This window comes from Chiloscyllium punctatum, chromosome 1 (assembly GCF_047496795.1).
Source record: "Chiloscyllium punctatum isolate Juve2018m chromosome 1, sChiPun1.3, whole genome shotgun sequence".
In the NCBI taxonomy this organism is placed as follows: Eukaryota; Metazoa; Chordata; class Chondrichthyes; order Orectolobiformes; family Hemiscylliidae; genus Chiloscyllium; species Chiloscyllium punctatum.
Window position 1 is genome coordinate 114706609 of NC_092739.1, and position 20671 is coordinate 114727279.

The window sequence follows — 20671 nt, forward strand, 5'->3', positions numbered from 1 at the left end:
TAAAGTAATTTTGCTTTTGAAAACTCATGTTTGGTTAATGTGTGAGTTTATCATACTGAGCAACACAGACAAGAAATGTTCTAAGGTCATTTTTAATCCTATCTGCCCAACAGATAGAGTACTAAAATGGCTGTATCTCCTCATCCACCATTCAGTGGGCTCTCCGCCTTCATTGGTTGCACTTTTAAACTAAGGTTAGAATGTAATTTGAAACAGTGACCGAAATACATAATTTCCAAAGTTAAGTGCTTAGCTAGACACATGCACTATGAACTGGTTGACTGTGTATACTGAAGAGTTTAAGTGTTTCAGCTGTTTGAACTGAAACAAGGTTTAGGCTATCAGAAATGAAAAGATGAAAGGAATTGTAAAACTGTCAGCTGTCCAAGGAGAAGAACTGGTAAGATTGTTAAGCAAGAATTTTGGAATTCTGCGGCGACTAACTCATCTCCTGACTCCCTAAAGTGTGTGCACAAGTCAGAAGTATAATGGAAAACTCTCCACTTGTGCAGATCAGTGCACCTCCTGCAACACTCAAGAAGCTTAACACCAGCCAGGACAAAGTCTGTCCCTATAGCACAAGGGCTGCACTGATTCAAGAAGGCACCTCACCACCACCTTCTCCATGGCAATTAGGAATTGGCAATAAATGCTGGTCCTGCCAGCCATGTACCAATACCATGAACAAATGAAATAAGGTCTTACCTATTGTTAATGCAATTAACCAGTTTTAAGGTAATGAAACCGATTAACTTTCTCTTATGTAGTAGAATAGTTCTTGGGTGGAATCTTCCCAGCCCTTGAGTGACATGTGCAATGAAGAGTCAGTTGGGAAATATTGTGAGATTGGAAAAATGAGATTCTCAATGTCAAGGAAAAAAAACTCAAATTTTCCATCCAAGGATATAATGCAAAATGAGAAATTTTCATGTATTTACACCTAATACTTACCTGTTCACGCCTCATTTGAATGTTGCTGTATTGCAAGGCATCAGACAGGAACTAGATGGAAAAAAATTCCAACATGAAAGTCTGACTGGATACCAGGTGGTTCCAGCTCACTATTTGCTCCTCTGGATCTAGTTTAGAAATCCCCAACATCACAGGGTATACTCCATGGGCAGCAACAACCTACATCCTTTATCCTTTATCCTTGCATTGGATACTTACCTGCCTCACCACATCCTCATGGCAAGCTTGAGAGGAGTAGGCCTCAGTCAAGTCAAGGTGACTTGTCAGACAGGGGGTACTGGCACAATAAGCCAAGGATATCATTTGGATCTCAGTCTAGGGGCTTGGACATAGTCAGTTGGGCTCTGGGGCTTGTATCACTACAGTTCAAGCCATGGTCAATTCTGCAGGTCCAGTACAGCCAGTTTGGGGATTAGCGATAAGTAAATTGGGGAGCTGAACAGATATCAACCATGAGTGTGGGCACTCATCCTGTTTTTCAGCTTAGTATCCTTTCCCTGAAATTCAAGGTGAGTTATCATGAGTCAGTGCTATGATAGGGTAACTGAGGAATTTTTTTTTAGGTGAAAATATCGATAGATAAGGAGTAAATAAAATTAACTATGACCTCATTGAACGTTGGTACAAGCACAAAGGATTGAATGTCTTACTCTTGTTTCTCTGTTCCCATGACACCACTTTAAAAAGAACAAAGTTAGTGTAGCACAAAATGATTAAGGAACCAAGTGCTCTGTGAACAGAGTGCAAGAGTCAGGAATTCAGTGAAAGTGGGGATTCAGTGCAGAGAGGTAAAGAGGTGATGTGTTTTATTCTTTTTGTTTTGCCGCCAGTTGTTTATGCCTGTCTTTTATATCAAAGTTACGAGATTGCAAGTTGATTTTTGCTTTACTTTACCAAAGTAGTATCTTGTTAACTTTTAAAATAAATAAGATGAAAGAGATGTTGCAGGGCAGGACATAGTATGCGGTAACTGCAACATGTGGGATTTTGTTGAGACCATCACCAACACAAATAATCATAGTTAAAAATCACACAACACCAGGTCACAATCACCTGATGAAGGAGTGTTGCTCCGAAAGCTAGTGTGCTTCCAATTAAACCTGTTGGACTATAACCTGGTGTTGTGTGATTTTTAACTTTGTACACCCCAGTCCAACACCGGCATCTCCAAATCATGACAAATAATCATACCTGAGTTAAGTATCTGCAGCTTTTGCAACTTCAGCTCAGAGTTGTTAAGCTATGGTCTGAGCTGTGGACAGTGAAGGGCTGCTAGGAACAGGTGAATTACCCGAAAACTTTATTCAAGGAGGCAGTCACACCCCCGAGGGTAATTGGAACTTTTGAGTTGTTTAATAGTCTGGCACAGGAGGGTGCAACTGTCAGGCAGGTATTGGGATCCAGGCTGTGATGATGGAGGAGGCTTAACCCTTGAATTTGAACAACAGATATGAGGTACTTGTTACCTGTGTGGCTAAGAACAATGACTGTAGGACAAGCTCAAAAACTGACCATAGCACTATGGCGCAGGAAGGCATTTAAGTGTGAGGAGTAAAAAGGAATGTGGTCACAAAAGAAGGCAGTGTAGTCAGCAGGGTAGATGCTGTCCTCTGCAACTGTGATCAGGAGTTCCAAAGGTAGTGTTGCCTTCCTAATGCCAAGATTAAGGAGACCTCCTTGCATTTGGAGACAAATTTGGAATTATGGGGAGGCAATGGCATTGTGGTATTATTGCCAGACTATTAATCCAAAAACTCAGCTCATGATCTGGGAACCTGGGTTCAAATCTCACTACAGCAGGTGGTGCAATTTGAATTCAAGAATCTGGGATTGAGAACCTACTGAAGACCATGAATCCATTGTCAATTGTCAGGAAAAGTGCATCTGGTTCATTAATGTGCTTCAGAGAAGGAAATCTGCCATCATAACCTGGTCTGACCTACATGTGACTACAGACCCACAGCAATGTGATTCACTCTTAACTACCCTCTGGATAATTAGAGGCGGGCAATAAATGCTGGCCTAGCCAGTGATGCCCTCATCCCATGAATGATTAAAACAATTTGTTCACATAGAAATTAACAAAATAGGTAGATCTAGAAATAATGCTGTACTGAGAGAGTTGGAGGAGTTAGGATTGTAACCTGAGCCATACATCTGTTGGCATGTGGTCAAGCATATACAATTATATGCTTGGCTTTGGGAAAGGTGTTTCAATTCAAGGGCACTGATACCAATACTGTGGAAAGAAGGAATTGATCATTTGGGTTTGGGGTCCACTTAAACTGGCTGGTATTAGTGCTTGGTGAATTGTTAAAATAGCTGAAAATGTGTTGCTGGAAAAGCACAGCAGGTCAGGCAGCATCCAAGGAGCAGGAGAATCTGCTCAGGAAGAAGGGCCCTGAAGAAGGGCTCATGCCCGAAACGTCAATTCTCCTGCTCCTGGGATGCTGCCTGACCTGCTGCGCTTTTCCAGCAACACATTTGCAGCTCTAATTTCCAGCACCTGCAGTCCTCACTTTCTCCTAGAAAATTGTTAAAATGGGACAATGTATCGAAAATCATTAAAGTGAAAAAGAATTTGGAATATGATAGTAAACAAGCCAGGAATAGAAAAACAGATTGTAAGACCTTTCACGAGTACACAAAATGGGGGACAGTAAATGATGAACCCTTAGACACAAAGACAGGAGAAATTATTATACAGAATGAAGAAATTGCAGGTGTTAAAAATTTTGTGTTTATCTTCATGTAGAAGACTCAAGTTAAATACCAAACATGAAAGATAATCACAAAGCTCATAAGAATGACAGAAAGATATTGGAGAAACTTGGGCTGGTGGCTGACAAGTCCTCAGGATTTAATGTGCTCCACCCTGGGGTTTCAAAAGAGTCAACTGCACAGATAGTAGATGCAGTGGTATGGTTTACTAAAATTCCTTAACTTCCAGAATAGTTCCAGCCGAGAGGACATTAGCAAGTTGAACCTTGCTATTCAAACAAAAATAAGAAGGAGGGAGTAGGGTCAGTTAGACTGCTATCAGTCAGGTAAAAATTCTGTTTTGGAATCAGTGTTTAAGGAGGATATAATTGCATTGGAAGTGGTAAAGTGTAGATTGACCAGACTGGTTCCCAGGATGAGAGGATTGTCCTATGATGGAAGACTAAATAAATTGAGTTTATATTCTCTGGCATTTCGATGAATGAGAGGTGATCTTGTTGACATATATAAGATTCTGAAGAGACTGTAAAGGGAAGACACTGAGGTTTCATTCCCTCGCTGCAAAATCTAGAGCAGAGGAGCATAATCTCAGGATAAGAAGGCAATAATTTAGGACTGAATTGAGAAGAAATGTTGTCACTCAGGGATCTGAGTTCTCTAGTCCAGAGGGTTGTGAATGCTCCATTGTTGAGTAGATTTAAGGTTGAGTAAGGCTATCTCAAGGCAGGTATTTAGTCTCAGGGAATCAAAGAAGATGTGGAATGGGGGAAACTGAAGTTGAAGCTGAAGGTCAGCCCTGATCATAGTCAATAGTCGAACAAGCTTAAATGGCCTATGGTTTCCTGCACTGATATTCCTAACTTCTTCAGAAGTGTCAGTCAATAATTTTGATGAAGGAAAATACCATGTACAATAACCTTTATTTTATCATCTGGCAGCTATTTTTATTTATTTTTCACTGTCACAAAACTGCATTTTATTGATTATAATTATTATGATTAAGTCATAGAGTTCTATAGCACAGAAACAGACCTTTTGGTTCAACTCATCCATGCTGATCAGATATCTTAAATTAATCTAGTCCTATTTGTCAGCATCTCGCCCATATCCCTGTAAACTCTTCCCATTCATATACCCATCCAGTTGCTTTTTAAATGTTGTTATTGTACCAGCCTCCACCACTTCCACTGGCAGCACATTCCATATACATACCACCTGCTGAGTGAAAAAGTTACCCCTTAGGTCTCTTTTAAATCTTTCCCCTCTCACCTTAAACCTATGCCCTCTAATTTTGGACTCCCCACCCCAGGGAAAAGATCTTGTCTATTCACTCTATTCATGTCCCTCATGATTTTATAAACTTCTATAAGTGGTTGACAAATTTTAAATATTAGAAACAGAATAATCTACTTTCATTCTTAATTACTTTAATTGTAGATTTTAAGTGATGAAATTTTACCTTATTAACGCTAGAAACTGTTCCCTATTTCCTCTCAATAGTCAAAAGAAGAAGTCACATGCTGGAATTGTTGCTGATTCAGCTGATGAGAAAACCTCCTTAACAACAGGATTGAAACTCCAGCATGACGTTTCTCGCTCCCCATCTTTAAGACATGGAGAAATACTGATTGAATGGAAAGATGGCAAGATAACACCTCTTTTCGATGACAATTAAAATACTAACTGTTAGAGTATTAGGGAAGTCCAGTCTTATTCTAAAGTATCTATATTGTGTGCAAATAGGTTGAGTACTACAGAAGGAGACCATTATTTCATTTGAGAGTAGGTGGGTGTGAAAGAAATCTCTTCTGGAAGTCAGTCCATCATTCCTGGAGATTTGACTGTTTCAGTTCTTTGAAAAGTAACCTGTGGGTGGTCTCAGACCTAAGTTGTTGCATTTCACAAAAGAGCTTCCATTGGGTGATGAGGACTATATTGTGGAACAGTCTTTTCAAATCTGAAGTCTAGAAACATAGAAACATAGCAGGAAGAAGGCCATTCAGCCCTTCGAGTCTACACCCCCTTCAGTTCATTCATGGCTGATTCTCCATCTCAATGCCATATTCCTGTTTTCTCCCCATTCCCCTGATGCCTTTAAAATCTAAAAATGTATCTAGCTGTTTTTTAAATATATTTATTGACTTAGCCTCCTTAGTCTTCTGTGATAGTGAAATCCATAGGTTCCCAACGCTTTGAGTGAAGAATGTTTTCCTCATCTCAGTCTTAAGTGGTCTATCCTGTATCCTGAGACTGTGTTCGCTGTCTTAGACTCCCCAACTAGGGAATGCATCCTTCCTGCATCTAATCTGTACAGTCCTGTTAGGGTTTATACATTTCAATCAGATCCTCTCTCATCCTTCTAAACTCTAGAAAATACAGGCCTTTCTTAGGTCAGGTGTTAAAACTGCATGCAATACACCACGTATGGTCTCACTGAAGCTCTGTCTAGCTACAGTCAGTCATATTTGTTATGAACTCAAATCCTCTTGCCAATATAACATTTGTCTTTCTAATTGCTTTCTGCACCTGCCTGTATATTTTTATTGACTGGTGTATGAGGACACCTAGATCCCTTTCTACATTCACACTTTCTAATATATCACTATTTAAATAACACTCTTCCCATCAACATATAAATTCGCATTTAGCCACATTGTACTGCATCTGCCATGTGTTTGCCCATACACTCAAATGTCTAAATCACATTGAAGCGTCCTCCCCACAACTTGTAATTCCATTCAATTTTGTGTCATCATTAAACTTACATTTCCTTCATCCTGGTCATTTATTTATACTATAAATAGCTAGGGCCCCAGCACTGATCCTCATGGGAGAAAGTGAGGACTGCAGATACTGGAGACCAGAGCTGAAAAGTGTGTTGCTGGAAAAGTAGCATCCAAGGAGCAGGGAAATTGACGTTTCGGGCATAAGCCCTTCTTCAGAATGAGGAAGGTGTGCCAAGCAGGCTAAGATAAAAGGTAGAGAGGAGGGACTTGGGGAGGGGCGTTGGGAATGCGATAGGTGGAAGGAGGTTAAGATGAGGGTGAGCTGGCGTTTAGCCTCAGCGGTGTAAAGATCGGTGCACCAAATTACCACCGCACCTCCCTCCATCCCCCATCACGAAGGCCTCAAAGCCCTATGCTTCTTCCTTTCCCGCCGAACCAACCAGTACCCTTCCACTGACACCTCCTTCGACTGACTGAACTGGTCCTCACTCTGAACAACTTCTCTTTCCAATCCTCCCACTTCCTCCAAACCAAAGGAGGAGCCATGGGCACCTGCAAGGGCCCCAGCTATGCCTGCCTCTTCGTCGGATATGTGGAAAAGTCCATCTTCCGCAGCTACACTGGCAACACCCCCCACCTTTTCCTCCGCTACATCGATGACTGTATCGGCGCTACCTCATGCTCCCACGAGGAGGTTGAACAGTTCATCCACTTTACTAACACCTTCCACCCCAACCTCAAATTTACCTGGACTGTCTCAGACTCCTCCCCTTCCTAGACCTTTCCATTTCCATCTCAGGCGACTGACTCAACACAGACATTTATTATAAACCAACCGACTCCCACAGTTACCTAGATTACACCTCCTCCCACCCTGCCCCCTGTAAAAATGCCATCACATATTCCTAATTCCTTCGCCTCCGCCGCATCTGCTCCCAGGAGGACCAATTCCAATACCGAACAACCCAGATGGCCACCTTCTTCAAAGACCGCAATTTCCCCCCCAGACGGGGTCGACGATGCTCTCCACCGCATCTCCTCCACTTCCCGCTCCTCTGCCCTTGAACCCCGCCCCTCCAATCGCCACCAGGACAGAACCCCACTGGTCCTCACACACCACCCCACCAACCTCCAGATACATCGTATCATCCTTCGTCATTTCCGCCACCTCCAAACAGACCCCACCACCAGGGATGTATTTCCCACCCCTCCGCTATCAGCGTTCCGGAAAGACCACTCCCTCCGTGACTCCCTCGTCAGGTCCACACCCCCCATCAACCCAACCTCCACTCCCGGCACCTTCCTCTGCAACCGCAAGAAAAGCAAAACTTGCGTCCACACCTCCCCCCTCACTTCCCTCCAAGGCCCCAAGGGATCCTTCCATATCCGTCACAAATTCACCTGCACCTCCACACAAATCATTTACTGCATCCGCTGCACCCAATGTGGCCTCCTCTACATTGGGGAGACAGGCCGCCTATTTGCGGAATGTTTCAGAAAACACCTCTGGGACACTCGCACCAACCAACCCAACTGCCCCGTGGCTGAACACTTTAACTCCCCCTCCCACTCTGCCAAGGACATGCAGGTCCTTGGCCTCCTCCATCGCCAGACCATGGCAACACGACACCTGGAGGAAGAGCGCCTCGTCTTCCATCTAGGAACCCTCCAACCACAAGGGATGATGTAGATTTCTCCAGCTTCGTCATTTCTCCTCCCCCCACCTTATCTCAGTCCCAACCCTCTGACTCAGCACCGCCTTCTTGACCTGCAATCTTCTTCCTGACGTCTCCGCCCCACCCCCTCTCCAGCCTATCACCCTCACCTTAACCTCCTTCTACCTATCGCATTCCTAACGCCCCTCCCCCAAATCCCTCCTCCCTACCTTTTATCTTAGCCTGCTTGGCACACCTTCCTCATTTCTGAAGAAGCGCTTATGCCCAAAACGTTGATTCTCCTGCTCTTTGGATGCTGCCTGACCTGCTGTGCTTTACCAGCAACACATTTTTCAGCACTGATCCTCATGGTACAATGTTAATCACTGCCTGCCATGTGGGAAAATGACCAATTTATTCCTATTCTCTGTTTCCTGTCTGTCATGTAATTCTTGATTCATGCTAATATATTATCCCCAACCCATGTGTTTTAGGTTTGTTCTCTGACCTCTTATGAGTAACCTTATCAAAAGCCTTCTGAAAATCTAAATACACTACATCTTTGGTTCTCCCATATTTATTTGACTAGTTGCATCCTCAAAAAATCTCCAGTCATTTTGTTAAACACGATTTAGCTTTCATAAACCATGTCCAGTCCTGTTAATGCTTTTCACATGTTCTGTTGTTGGGATTTTCATAATACATTAACAGTTTCCCCATTACTGACATTTGTCTAATTGGTCTATAATTCTTTTTTTTTTTTTCTTCAATCCCTTTTTAAACAACCTTCAATCTGAAGGAACTGCTGTGTTGTCTGCAAATACAAATCTGCAAATGCAAATTCACCCCATAGACTTAGAGTCATGGAGATGTACAGCACAGAAACAGACCCTTCAGTCCAACTCGTCCATGCTGACCAGATATCCTTAATTAATGTAGACCTATTTGCCAGCACTTGGCCCATAAACCCTTCCTATTTATATACCCATTCAGGTGCCTTTTAAATATTGTAATTGTACCAGACTCCACCACTTCCTCTGGCATGTCATTCCATACATGCACCACTCTGCATGAAAAGATCTCTTTTATGTCTTTCTCCTCTCACCCTAAACTCGTGCCCTCTAGTTCTGGACTCATCCACCCTAGAGAAAATACCTTGTCTATTTACCCTATCCATGCCCCTCATGATCTTATAAATCTCAGGTCACTCCTCAGCCTCTGATGGTCCAGGGAAAAGAGCCCCAACCTATTCTGCCTCTCCCTACAGCTCAAACCCTCTAACCCTGGCAATATCCTTGTAAATCTTTTCTGAACCCTTTCAAGTTTCACAACATTCTTCCTATAGGAGGGAGACCAGAACTGCACACAATATTCAAAAAGTGCCCTAACCAATGTCCTATACAGCCACAACATGATCTCTCAACTCCTACACTCAATGCTCACACCAATAAGGGAAAGCACACCAAGCACCTTCCTCAGCGTGTATTGGAGAAAAGAGTATCTGTGTGTGGGAGAGAGAGTGAGACAGTGTGTGTGTGTGTGTGTGTGTGTGTGTGTGTATGAGAGAGAGAAAGAGTGTGAGAGAGAGTGAGACAATGTGTGTGCGTGTGAGAGAGAGAGAGAAAGAGTGTGAGAGAGAGTGTGTGTGTGAGAGAGAGAGAGAGAGAGAGAGAGAGAGGGTGTGTGTGTGATGGAGTATGTGCCTGTGAGTGGGTGTGCTCGGGTGTGTGTGTGTGTATGTGTGTGTGTGTGTGTGTGTGTGTGTGTGTGTGTGTGAGAGAGAAGGTTTGTGTGCGTGTGTCAGTGTTTGTATGAGAGTGTGTATGCATGTGTGTATGTGTGCTTGTGTGAGTTTGTGTGTGAGAGTTTATAGTGTGGTAGGGTAGTGTGACATGAACCCAAGATCCCAGTTGTCCTCATGGGTGATGAACTTGGCTATCAGCCTCTGCTCGGTGACTCTGTGTTGATAAACACACACACGCACACTCTGTCATTCTCTCTCCCTCACACATACACACAAACTCTCTCTCTCTGTTCCTCACACACACTCTCTCTCACCTCCCCCCCCTCCACCCCACCAAAGACACACACACACACTCTCTCACTCTCTCACCCCACATACACACTCTCTTCACTCTCCCACACACACACACACGTAAGTCTATGGGGTGAATTTGCATTTGCAGATTTGTATTTGCAGATATATTCTATTTTGTTCAAAAAACACACAATCTGTAGGCAGTAAGTCAATTTGATGTTTTATAAATTTCTACTTTAGACCAGTCTTACTCCAGGTTCAGACGCAGACCTTAAATGCATTGTCTGAACTGAGATGTAACTTTTTTTTATATACTGATAAAAGCTTAAGTTATCTCAGGACAGTGACTTGAAAGACTGACATATTAATTAATCAAAATCTACATCCTCATTCTAAGTGATTAAAAACTTAATTGCCATCCAGGTTTGTCTAATACATTGCATTAGTTATATGACACTTTGATCTTTTATTTATAAATTCTATGTCCTATGTATCCTGCCTCACTAGCTACCTGACAGGGAGCAGTGCTCTGAAAGCTTGTATTTTCAAATAGGCCTGTTAGATTGCAACCTGGTGTGTGATTTTCAACTTTGCCCAACACCAGCACCTCCACATATGCTAAATGGAAGGCATTGGAATTTTAACAATTCACTCCAGAGTGCAGCATATGCAAGTATTTTAGACTAAGGGGTAATTGTAATCTTGGAGGAATGGGAAATATGAGAGTTGATTTTTGGGTAGCTTGAAGGAGCCTCACATAAATCATTTCATAGAATCAGAGATGCTTATAGGAGGGGACAAGTCTACTTAACCCATTATGTCTAAATAGCTGTTTGAAAGAGTCATCAGTCTAAGTCAACGCCCCCACTTTTTGTCCATAACCCTGTTAATTTCAGAACGTCAAGTACATAAATTGAATTAATGGAACCAGGTCCCATCATGTTTTCAGATTTAACATTAGAGATCCTGGAAATCTTTTATAAACATTTTATTTTGAGCAACCTGCAACAATCCTATTTAGTTAGTTAGTCAGGGCTACTCAGCATAGAGTACCAGTGGGTGGAGTGCACATGTTCTGTCCACTGATGCCTCAAAATTGCATCAGGGTAATATTGATGACATAGGTTTACACTTTGTCTGGTCTAAGAAAGCTCCCATCAGCTTCCAGTCTGCACCAAAATTACAGAGGTCTAGATTGTTGTTAGGAATGAAGCAATAATTGTAGCATTGCTTTTTGTTCTGAATAATGTCCTATTCCTGTCTGGTGTTGGGCAGTGGTGAAAATTGACCTCTTTTTTAGTGAAACTATGAAGTTTAAGTCATACTTTAAAATAAAGTACAATCCCCTCCCCTTATCACCACAACAAATTGCTCAATGCATTTACAAAATGAGTATCTGAGCCACATGGGCCACAAACATTCAAAGTCCAGTTAGTTGATATGAGTCAGTTTGCAACCATGTTTTGTACAATCCCTGGGTTAGAGAGGAGAAAGTTGTCAGACATTCTAGCTGCTGATTATTATCTAGTAATCCTTGCTAGAAATGTGTTGACAGATATCAGCTAAGGAATAGACTGTGCTTGGTTGTAAAACTTTCTGAAAATTGCTGATGCTCACCTCAAAGACTCAGGTGAAGAATGACCACTTGCTTGATACATCAGAAGACCCTTCTTCATTTAAGCCCAATGTACGATTAGTGTCTTTCAGAGGGTGATGATACATTTGCCAAGAATAAAACCTAAACCAAAAAAACTTTATCAGGTTAATGTAATTGAGGTGGGCCATTAACCCATAACAACTCATTGAACCAGTCAAATAAACCGAGATCATTGCATCCAAGTTTGTAACCTTCATTATCATTTTGAAAGTCTATTCCAAGTGCTGATCACTCAGTCTGAGAAGAGTTTCAAGGAATTAATGCTAAATAGTACCTTTCTCTATGGTTTCATTTAAAATGATTATTTCCCACTCTCCTTGCATCAGACCCAAATGAGAGAGAAAGGAATTATTTCTGGTTGGACTCTGCCAACTTTATATATGGTCACTTTATACAACATAGGATAAAGTGTATGATTTACTCTGCTATTTTGTTTGCTCCTTCCTGTGTTGTGGAAAAGGGGGTTGATTCACTCAGTTGGCAGACAGCTGGTTTGCAATGCAGAGTGACACCAATAGTGTGTGTTCAATTCATTTACTGGGCTAAGGTCACCATGAAGATCTTGCCTTTTGAACCACCCTTTGCCTTTAACTCCATACCTCAGTTTAACTCACTCCCAGTCATCTCTCTCTAGTGAGAGTGTGGGATTGTGGAGTTATGGAGAGTGCTTTGCCAGTCCTGCTGAAATGAAGATTTTGCTCTGAGGCAAAATGTGGTTTTAAATCACCATGCCATTGAGTATAATTTAATCAACTTGTTAGGCATGCTGTTTTGATTATTTTAAAATGGGAGTTAAAACATTGGAACATAAATCACCTTAAAATTTGTAATATTTAGGGGAAACACTAATTATTTTCTTATTATCCAGAATAAACAACTGACTTAGTTAGAAATGCACTGCCAGAGTGCATGTTTTATGTTAAAGAAACAACAGACTTCCAGCAGACTAATTTAGTCCTTGCCTTCTCTAATAACTTTAATTAATTTAACTATCCTCAATCACAGTGTAAATACAGAAGGGCTATGAAAAACAACAAATCCTTTATGATGTGAACTCAGATACAAATGGTTGTGAGTTCAAGCCTCAGTGCAGATAACCAAGACATTTCAGAGGTGCAGTTTTTCAGGTAAGACATTAAAACAAGATCTTGTCTGCCCTGTATGGGTTATATAGCACAGGATCTGATTGACAATAAAACTTCAGTTATGAAGTAGCTTTATTAAGACAATGGGAGGACAAGTTTATACATCTAAAGAAAGATTTAGGCAGACTGGCAACCTTTATACGTCCCATATCAAAACTGGACAGAGAACACACTCTTCTCTTATAGATTGCAGTTTTGTGAAATTTTTATGTTTCTATCTTGTGTGAGTTTCAGCTCTCTTCCTGACCTATTTTGTAATGTTCCTTCTGCTGCTTCTCCAATCAGACCTGCCCTGTTCAAAGGATCTCCTCTTACTCTGATGCTTCTCCTGCAAACTCCCCTTAAGCTTCCAGTTAGAAAAACCCTAATATTTCACTTGTCAAGCACGCAGTTCTTGTCACAGGTTTGCTCATGTGAACAGCTCTCTCCTGTACATGAGCACACACACCTTCCTCAGTGAACACATGCAACTTCTGAAATTCCATTCTATCAAACTTCTAACCATAAGCAGGTGTAAAGCTTAGCAATTTCTCATGATTACTTCACTTTGTCAATTGATATCGATACAAACATGTATCATTCTTATAAACTCAGTACAAAATACATAATTATTACAATCCTGTCTTATGAACTAAAAAGCTGTGGAAAGAAAAACAGATATATCTCTGTTACATGAAATCAGATTGTCTGGTTATTTTCCCATTATTTTGGAATCTTGCAGTGATCAAATTGGCTTCTACAACATGAATGCATTTCAATAATAATTAATCGGCTGTAAAAATCTTAATGTGGTAAAAGGTGAAATCTAAATGCCGATTTATTTTTTATTTCTCTTCAGAAATTTGCTACATATCCTGACAAGACCTGCAATATTGTGGAGGTGCACAAGTTGTACTTGATTAGCCTTATCAACCAAACTAGGTTACAGTGAATGGAAATAATAGAAACTTGTAGGGTATGTACTAATAAATTCCCAATATATTCTCCAAACAGATCAGATTCCATTATTTTGGGAATATACTGGTTTGGAGATATATCTATAACATTTCATAGTCACACATGCCTTCCACATTGATTCTGTTTCCTGTAGTCATTAGATCACGCATGGGTATAATAGCCCTATTATTATTGTTGTTATTGTGTCACACAGAATCGCAGTATTGTTACAGAATAGAGGAAGATAATTCAACCTGTCATGTCTGTGTCAGGTCTTCAAATGAGTAATTCACTTAGGGCCAGACAAACCCATCCCAACCCAACCTTCTCTTCATAACCCTGCAAATTTTCCTTCTCAGATAATAATCCACTTCTCTTGAATACCTTGATTGGCCCTGTCTCTACCACATTGTCAGGCAATGTATCTTAGATCTTAATCCCTTGTTACTTGAAAAAAAATTCTCCTCATGGTTTCATTCATTCCTTTTTCCAATTACCTTAAATCTGTGCCTCTCAGATTTTTCCACCAGTAGATGTTTTCTAGACTTCCTACTCTTTCCAAATGTTCATGATTTCAAACACCTCTGTCAAATTGCCTCTTAATTTTCTTTTCTGTAAAGAAAATAGTCTCAACTTTTCCAACTGATCAATATCCCTGGAATTATTTTTGTGAATCATTTCTGGACTCCCTCTTATACTTTCATATTTTTTCCTAAAGAGCTGGACATAATACTTTACATAGGTTTAATAATAACCTCCTTGTTCTGGTATTCCACATCCATATTAATAAAATCTAGGGGACTTTATGCTTTAATAATTGCACTCTAATACGTACTGGCATCTACAATGACTTATACACATTTACATCCAAGTTCCTCTGCTCTTGCATACCCTTTAGAATTATACCCTTTCTTTTATATTGTCTCCCATGTTACTTCACACTTCTGCATTGAACATCATCTGTTACGCATCTGCCCATTCCACCAACTTTCCTATGTTCCTTTGAAATTTTATATTATCCTTCTCAATGTTCACAAAGCTTTTAAATTTTATATCATCCACAAATTTTGAAACACCAGGCCTAAATCAGGAAGATCAAGGGTCCCAATTCTACCCCTGGGTATTAATTTAATACCTCAGCTTTGCCTTTCTCTCCCTGTATAAAATAATTTTGATTCCTAATCAGCCTCACTCTTGTTCCTTGTTTTCCTCCCTCCTAGTTGCTGGGTCAGTTCCTATGGATTTGTGGCTGTCATCTCCTGCCACAAGTCTTACTCACACAGCAGCTATCAAATCCTTCAATGTGGCTGCCATTTGGGAAATGGAATAAAAATATTATGAAGCTGTGCAGTTGAATTCAGAAGGACCAAGTGTCATTGGACTTGCCATTTTTTCCCCTGTATTACTGTACTCCTCCACACTCTCCCTGCCTTTCCTATATATCATATATATAATGTAATTTCCTATATATATATATATATATATATATATATAAAATAGCCACCTGCAATTTGTGATTTTCTACATGTTGGTCTACACAACATATGCAACAAAGAACCAGGTTCTGGTTGAGACAGATGTCTTGAAGTGTATTAACAATGCTAACTATTTATATGGCTAAAATATCATGCACACAATTAGTCCACACACATAATCCAGCTCCTGTACTTACTGATGCTGCTATACATCACATACACATAACTGAAGACCACTTTACTGATTCCATGATATAGGGAGATATACTTAACATGAAGCAAGTACCTTTATACCAGAACGTCACATGCCATAACTAGATCTTTTATAAAAAAGAACTCCTGGCTGGTCCATCATTATCCAAAAAATACAATTTGGAACAGTTGATAACAGATGATAATGCATTGTAAAATATAGAAAGATGTCTAGAGAATTTATAGTGCATCAGGAGGTCATTTAGCCCATGACAATATCATTTTTTGCTGGAGCCAGTCAGCCCTATTCTCTTTTTATACATTCATAGCCTATCACTGTGACCATACAAATTTATTTTCTTTATGTGCCTACTGAACTTCCATTAAAATTATTGATTGTCTCTGCTTCCAGCACCCTCATGGACAGTGAGTGCTGGCTCATTACTACTTGCTGCATAGTCAGGGAAAGCGCAATCAGGAAATGGTATATTGCAATGGTTCTGAGCCAGAAATTTGCAGCTACTTCAAACACCTCAGGAATATAATAGCAACTACAATGACCTGGATTTGCTGATGTAGATTATTTCCCCACAGGGGATAACTTTAAAGGAATAAATGTGATTCCAGATTAAAACTAAACTCTTGACTGCTTGTGAACAGTGTCCTAGAAAATGCACCAGTACTAGTTAAAATAGTTTGTATCTCATATTTCTGAAGAAAGTCTGAAACATGTATCTTATGTTGTTTGAGTAAGAACCTAAAAACCTACAGTAAAAGTAGTATTTTTTCCCCTTGGAAGAGGAGAAAGTTCAGTTTATTGACTGATTGATTTATTGTTGTCACAAGTACCAAGAAACAGTGAAATGTGTTGTTTTGCAGGTTATATAAGCAGATTGCATCATACAAAGTGCATCAGGGTAGTAGAACAGAGTGCAGAATACAGTTACAACCACAGAGAAGATGCAGAGAGAGAGATCAGAATTAACATTTGAGAGGTCCATTCAAAAGTCTGACAACTTTGTATTTAAACTTCCATATCTTCTGCCTGATGGAAAAGAATGGAAGAGTGTATATCCACGGGTTCGGAAGGGTCTTTTATTATGTTGGTTGCTTTTCCCATGCAACGGAAAGTATAGATGGAATCAATGGATGGAAGGCTGGTTTTCATGATGGACTGGGCTATGTTCATGTCTCTGTAATTTCTTGCGGTCTTGGGGTGAGCAGTTTCTATACTGCTCTGGTGTGTAGCTCTGGTGCCCAGCTCTGATGCCCATCCCCCTGCCAAACTAGTTTAAACCCTCTTGAAGTGCTTTAGCAAATCTCCCGCCCAGGAATTGGTGCCCCTCCAGTTTAAATGCAACTTGTCCTTCAAGTACAGGTCCCACCTTCCCCAGAAGATACCCCAATGATCTACATATCTGGAGCCATCCATCCTGCACCAGTCTTGTAGCCATATGTTTAACTGCACTCACTCCCTGTTCCTTGCCTCACGAGCACATGGCATCAGTTGTAATCCTGAGATTACTACTCTGCTCGTCCTGCTTTTTAGCTTCCAATCTAACTCTCTGAAATCACTTTTTAGATCCTCATCCTTTTTGCTGGCTATGTCATTGGTGCCAATATGCACCATGACATCTGGCTGCTCACCCTCACCCTTCAGAATCTTGTTGACTGTACAACAGTGATGTCATCAGCAAACTTGTAAATGGAGTTGGGACGGAATTTGGCCACAGTCATAAGTGTATAAGGTTTGAGTATACAGCCTTGCAGGGTACCTGTGTTGAGGATTATGATGGAGAGTTGTCACCTATTCTTACTGTCTATGGATCCGGAAATTGAGGATCCAGTTATAGAGGGGGCAGCTGAGACCTAGATTTTGGAGTTTAGAGGTGAGTATGTTTGGAATTATGGTGTTGAAAGTGGAAGTATAGCAATATGTAGGAGCCCAACGTAGGTACCCTTGTTATTCAAATGTTCCAGGATTGGTGTACAGCTAGGGAGATGGCTTCTGCTATGGACCCATTGTGCTGGTAGGCAAATTGCAAAGGATCAAGGCAATTTGGTAGGCTGGAGTTGAATAGGCCTAACTGCTATAAAACCTATGGTGTAACGTTTGGTGAATTTAATATCTGATGAAAAGGGTCTCACACACCAACTGGAGAGCCACCAGGAGTGCCAGGTTGTCTCTGTTAAGGAAGGCCCAGTACAATCAAATGCCCATGGAAATACTAATTGACCAGTCCAGGCTTTCCTCAGGATTGAGGATCCTGGAGGCAGAAATTCTGTTCACCCCCCCCCCCCCCACCCCTTTTCCTAACAGGTGCTGACTAACTGGCAGCTCTCCACTACCTGTCAACACCATTGGAAATGGTAGTTGCAGCTGGTAATGCACAAATCAAATGCCTAGAATCTCCAAAAGATGCAGTTCAAAGGTGAGTGAAGACAGGATGAGGTTGGCAGCAAGGGGATCAACAGTTTGAAGTGGGGGAGGGGAGGGGAGTTGGAGGAGTGCAAAAATTTGAAGAGAAGTTAGGCCTGCTGTTCAGTAGGACCTCCCTAACTGATGACCGCTCCCTCGTTAAGGTGCGTTGAATGAAGACTGATAGGTTTGTTTTTCAGGCTTCCCAGGTGGCAGCTCGGTGCTGGATGAATACAACTAGTGGTGGGATGGGGTTGTTATGTGGGCTGTTACGAGTCTGGTAGGGAAGGATGTCCATGAGCTATCCTGCCCTGGACTTAATTGGAGAGAGGCATGGGTCTGTAACTATCCTGTTCTGTATCCTCGTACTTAATTAAATCCATTTCACCTCTAAATGCAATGTTGGGGTGGGTGGGGGGTGGAGAGGCATTAAATTCTGCTCATTATATCCATCCAAGCAGTGATAAGATATCCAGTTGTCATCAAAACAAAGCAATTTCTAGTCGGGGGCTGGTGATTAGTTTAGGATTATATAGGGAGGAGTCATTGTTTTGGGTTGTTGAGCAACAGCTTGGGATTTAAAGGCTAAACAAGGGCACTCAATTTTAATGACAATTCCTGGTGAGAACTATATTATCAAGTAGGATTACATATCTTTGCATGTTAAATATATGCTGCAAAACTATTCATTCACACAAAGGTTTTATAAAACCTTCCCTGCTGATTTAATACAAATTTTGAAGAATGAATGCTTCTTTTATTATCGAAGCTTAAATAATTGTTAATATTGGTCCAAACTTGGCAGATCAACTTGCCCTAGTTGACACCTCAGGTGCCTGAATATAACCTTTAGAAAACTTTTTTCAATAGAGAAGGACAGCTCCATTGTTTTATATGCTATTTTTAAAAATCTACTCTTATGCTGAGAGTGTTAGGATGGTAAGTTCTGTAGGTTCTATGCAACTGGGGAGACAATTCCAAGGTCCAGAAAACCATGCAAACACAGAATGTTGGAGAATCTCAGCAGGTCTGAAGAAGTCATACTGGATTTGAAATATTAATTATTTCTACCTCCACAGATGCTGCCAGACCTGCTGAATTTTTCCAGGATTTTCTGTTTATTTTACATTTACAGCATTTGCACCATTCTGGTTTTAGCACAAAACCAAAACCTTTGGCTATTTTTACCGGGTCTTCCTGGCATCTGAATTTAGCAAATTTACCAAGTTTAGATAGGAGTTATCGTTTTCTGGCATGCAATAGTTGATTTCCAGCAGCACCAGCACTCTACAAAATTGAGTATAAAAATATGCTTTAGTGTTGGAACTTCGTCTTTCACAGTAGGGAGCACATTGGTCAATCAGTGCCGTGAAATCTTTCATTAAAATTAGTCTCTATATAACAGCTCAGTCATTGGCAAAACAGAGGAATGGTGAGAATGAGAGTCAGGGACTGAGAGAGGGAGAGGGAACAATGGGAGGAAAGAGAGGGTGGAAAAGGTGAGACAGATGGTATGGAATTGCAGCAGCGGCTACCAGGGATTGACCCCAGTCTGAGGGTGAAACACAAGTCCCAAGTTCCACTCATGTGAAGGTGGTGGACAGAGGCCCCAGGCTTGAACCCAACAGCAGCATCTAGTTGGATCAGACCAAGCTGTATCTGTCTAGGTATGTTTTATGGGATTCTGGATTAGTGGTGCTGGAAGAACACAGCAGTTCAGGCAGCATCCAAGTAGCTTCGAAATCGATGTTTCAGGCTTATGAGAGACAGTCTAGAGGAGATTTGTTTCCTTAACCTAGAAAAGATAACAGCTCAGTTGACTGGACATCTGGTTTGGGATACAGAGTGATACCAACCATATGGGTTCAATTACTTTGCCAGAATGTAGTCACCCTTAGGTTAAACTCATGGGGGATTATGATGGATTTATCTATTTTTAATATACTGGCAACAGAGAATGTTCACTTGTCTGGAATGTTCACTAGATATGGAAGGACTGTCTTATGAGGAGAGTTGAGTAGGTTGGGCCTATACTCATTGGAATATAGAAGAATGAGAAGTGACTATTGAAACATTTAAGATTCTTTTGGGACTTGACAGGGTAGATGTGGAAACTTTACATTTTTAATCAATAGATCAGTCAATAACAGGGGACTATCAGTGCAGGAAATATAGTAGAGTCAGGAATCCTCAAGACATTTAAGAATTATTTAGATGAACACTTGAAACAAGGCTACAGACCAAGTGCTGCAAAATGGGATTTGAACAGATAGATGTTTGATGAACATAATGGACATGATGGAGAGAAGGGCCTCTTTCCATACTGTAAAATGCTATGACCCTAACCCCATGCTGTATCTTTCCTGGAAGTGTGTATAAGAAAATGTTATTCTGTACATAAGGGAATGAATGGTTATGGGGAAAAGCAGGAAAGTAGAGTTACGGATTATCAGGATTACACATGATCTTAGCCAAAAGGCTGAGAAATGATTTCATTTAATGGCGGAGTAGATTCAATGGGCTGAATGGATTACTTCTACTCCTATTGTCTTATGATCTAATTGGTGTCCTAATGTTAGTACAGAAGAAAAAGCAATCACTTCATTAAAATTGTTACCAGAATAAACCTTTGAAATTAGAACATTTAAGAACATTAAATATTGCAGTTAAAATGCTAACCTAAGACAGAAAGCTATACAAGGCACATGTGTTTATAAACATGGATATTTCAATAC

The 20671-nt window shown here is 40.8% G+C and overlaps 1 protein-coding gene across 3 annotated transcripts in view; it reads left to right on the forward strand.

Moving 5' to 3' along the window:
* Positions 1-20671, forward strand: part of LOC140478961 (uncharacterized) — a 54899-nt gene that overhangs the window by 19340 nt on the left and 14888 nt on the right. For 2 of the 3 annotated variants that reach the window (XM_072572672.1, XM_072572663.1), the window contains exon 6: positions 5194-6611. The exons of the other annotated variant lie outside the window; for it this stretch is intronic. In XM_072572672.1, the coding sequence (XP_072428773.1) occupies positions 5194-5368 (175 nt within the window). In that variant the 3' untranslated portion in view covers positions 5369-6611. Of the gene's footprint in view, positions 1-5193; positions 6612-20671 lie in introns of those variants that run through there. 3 annotated transcript variants of the gene reach the window in all.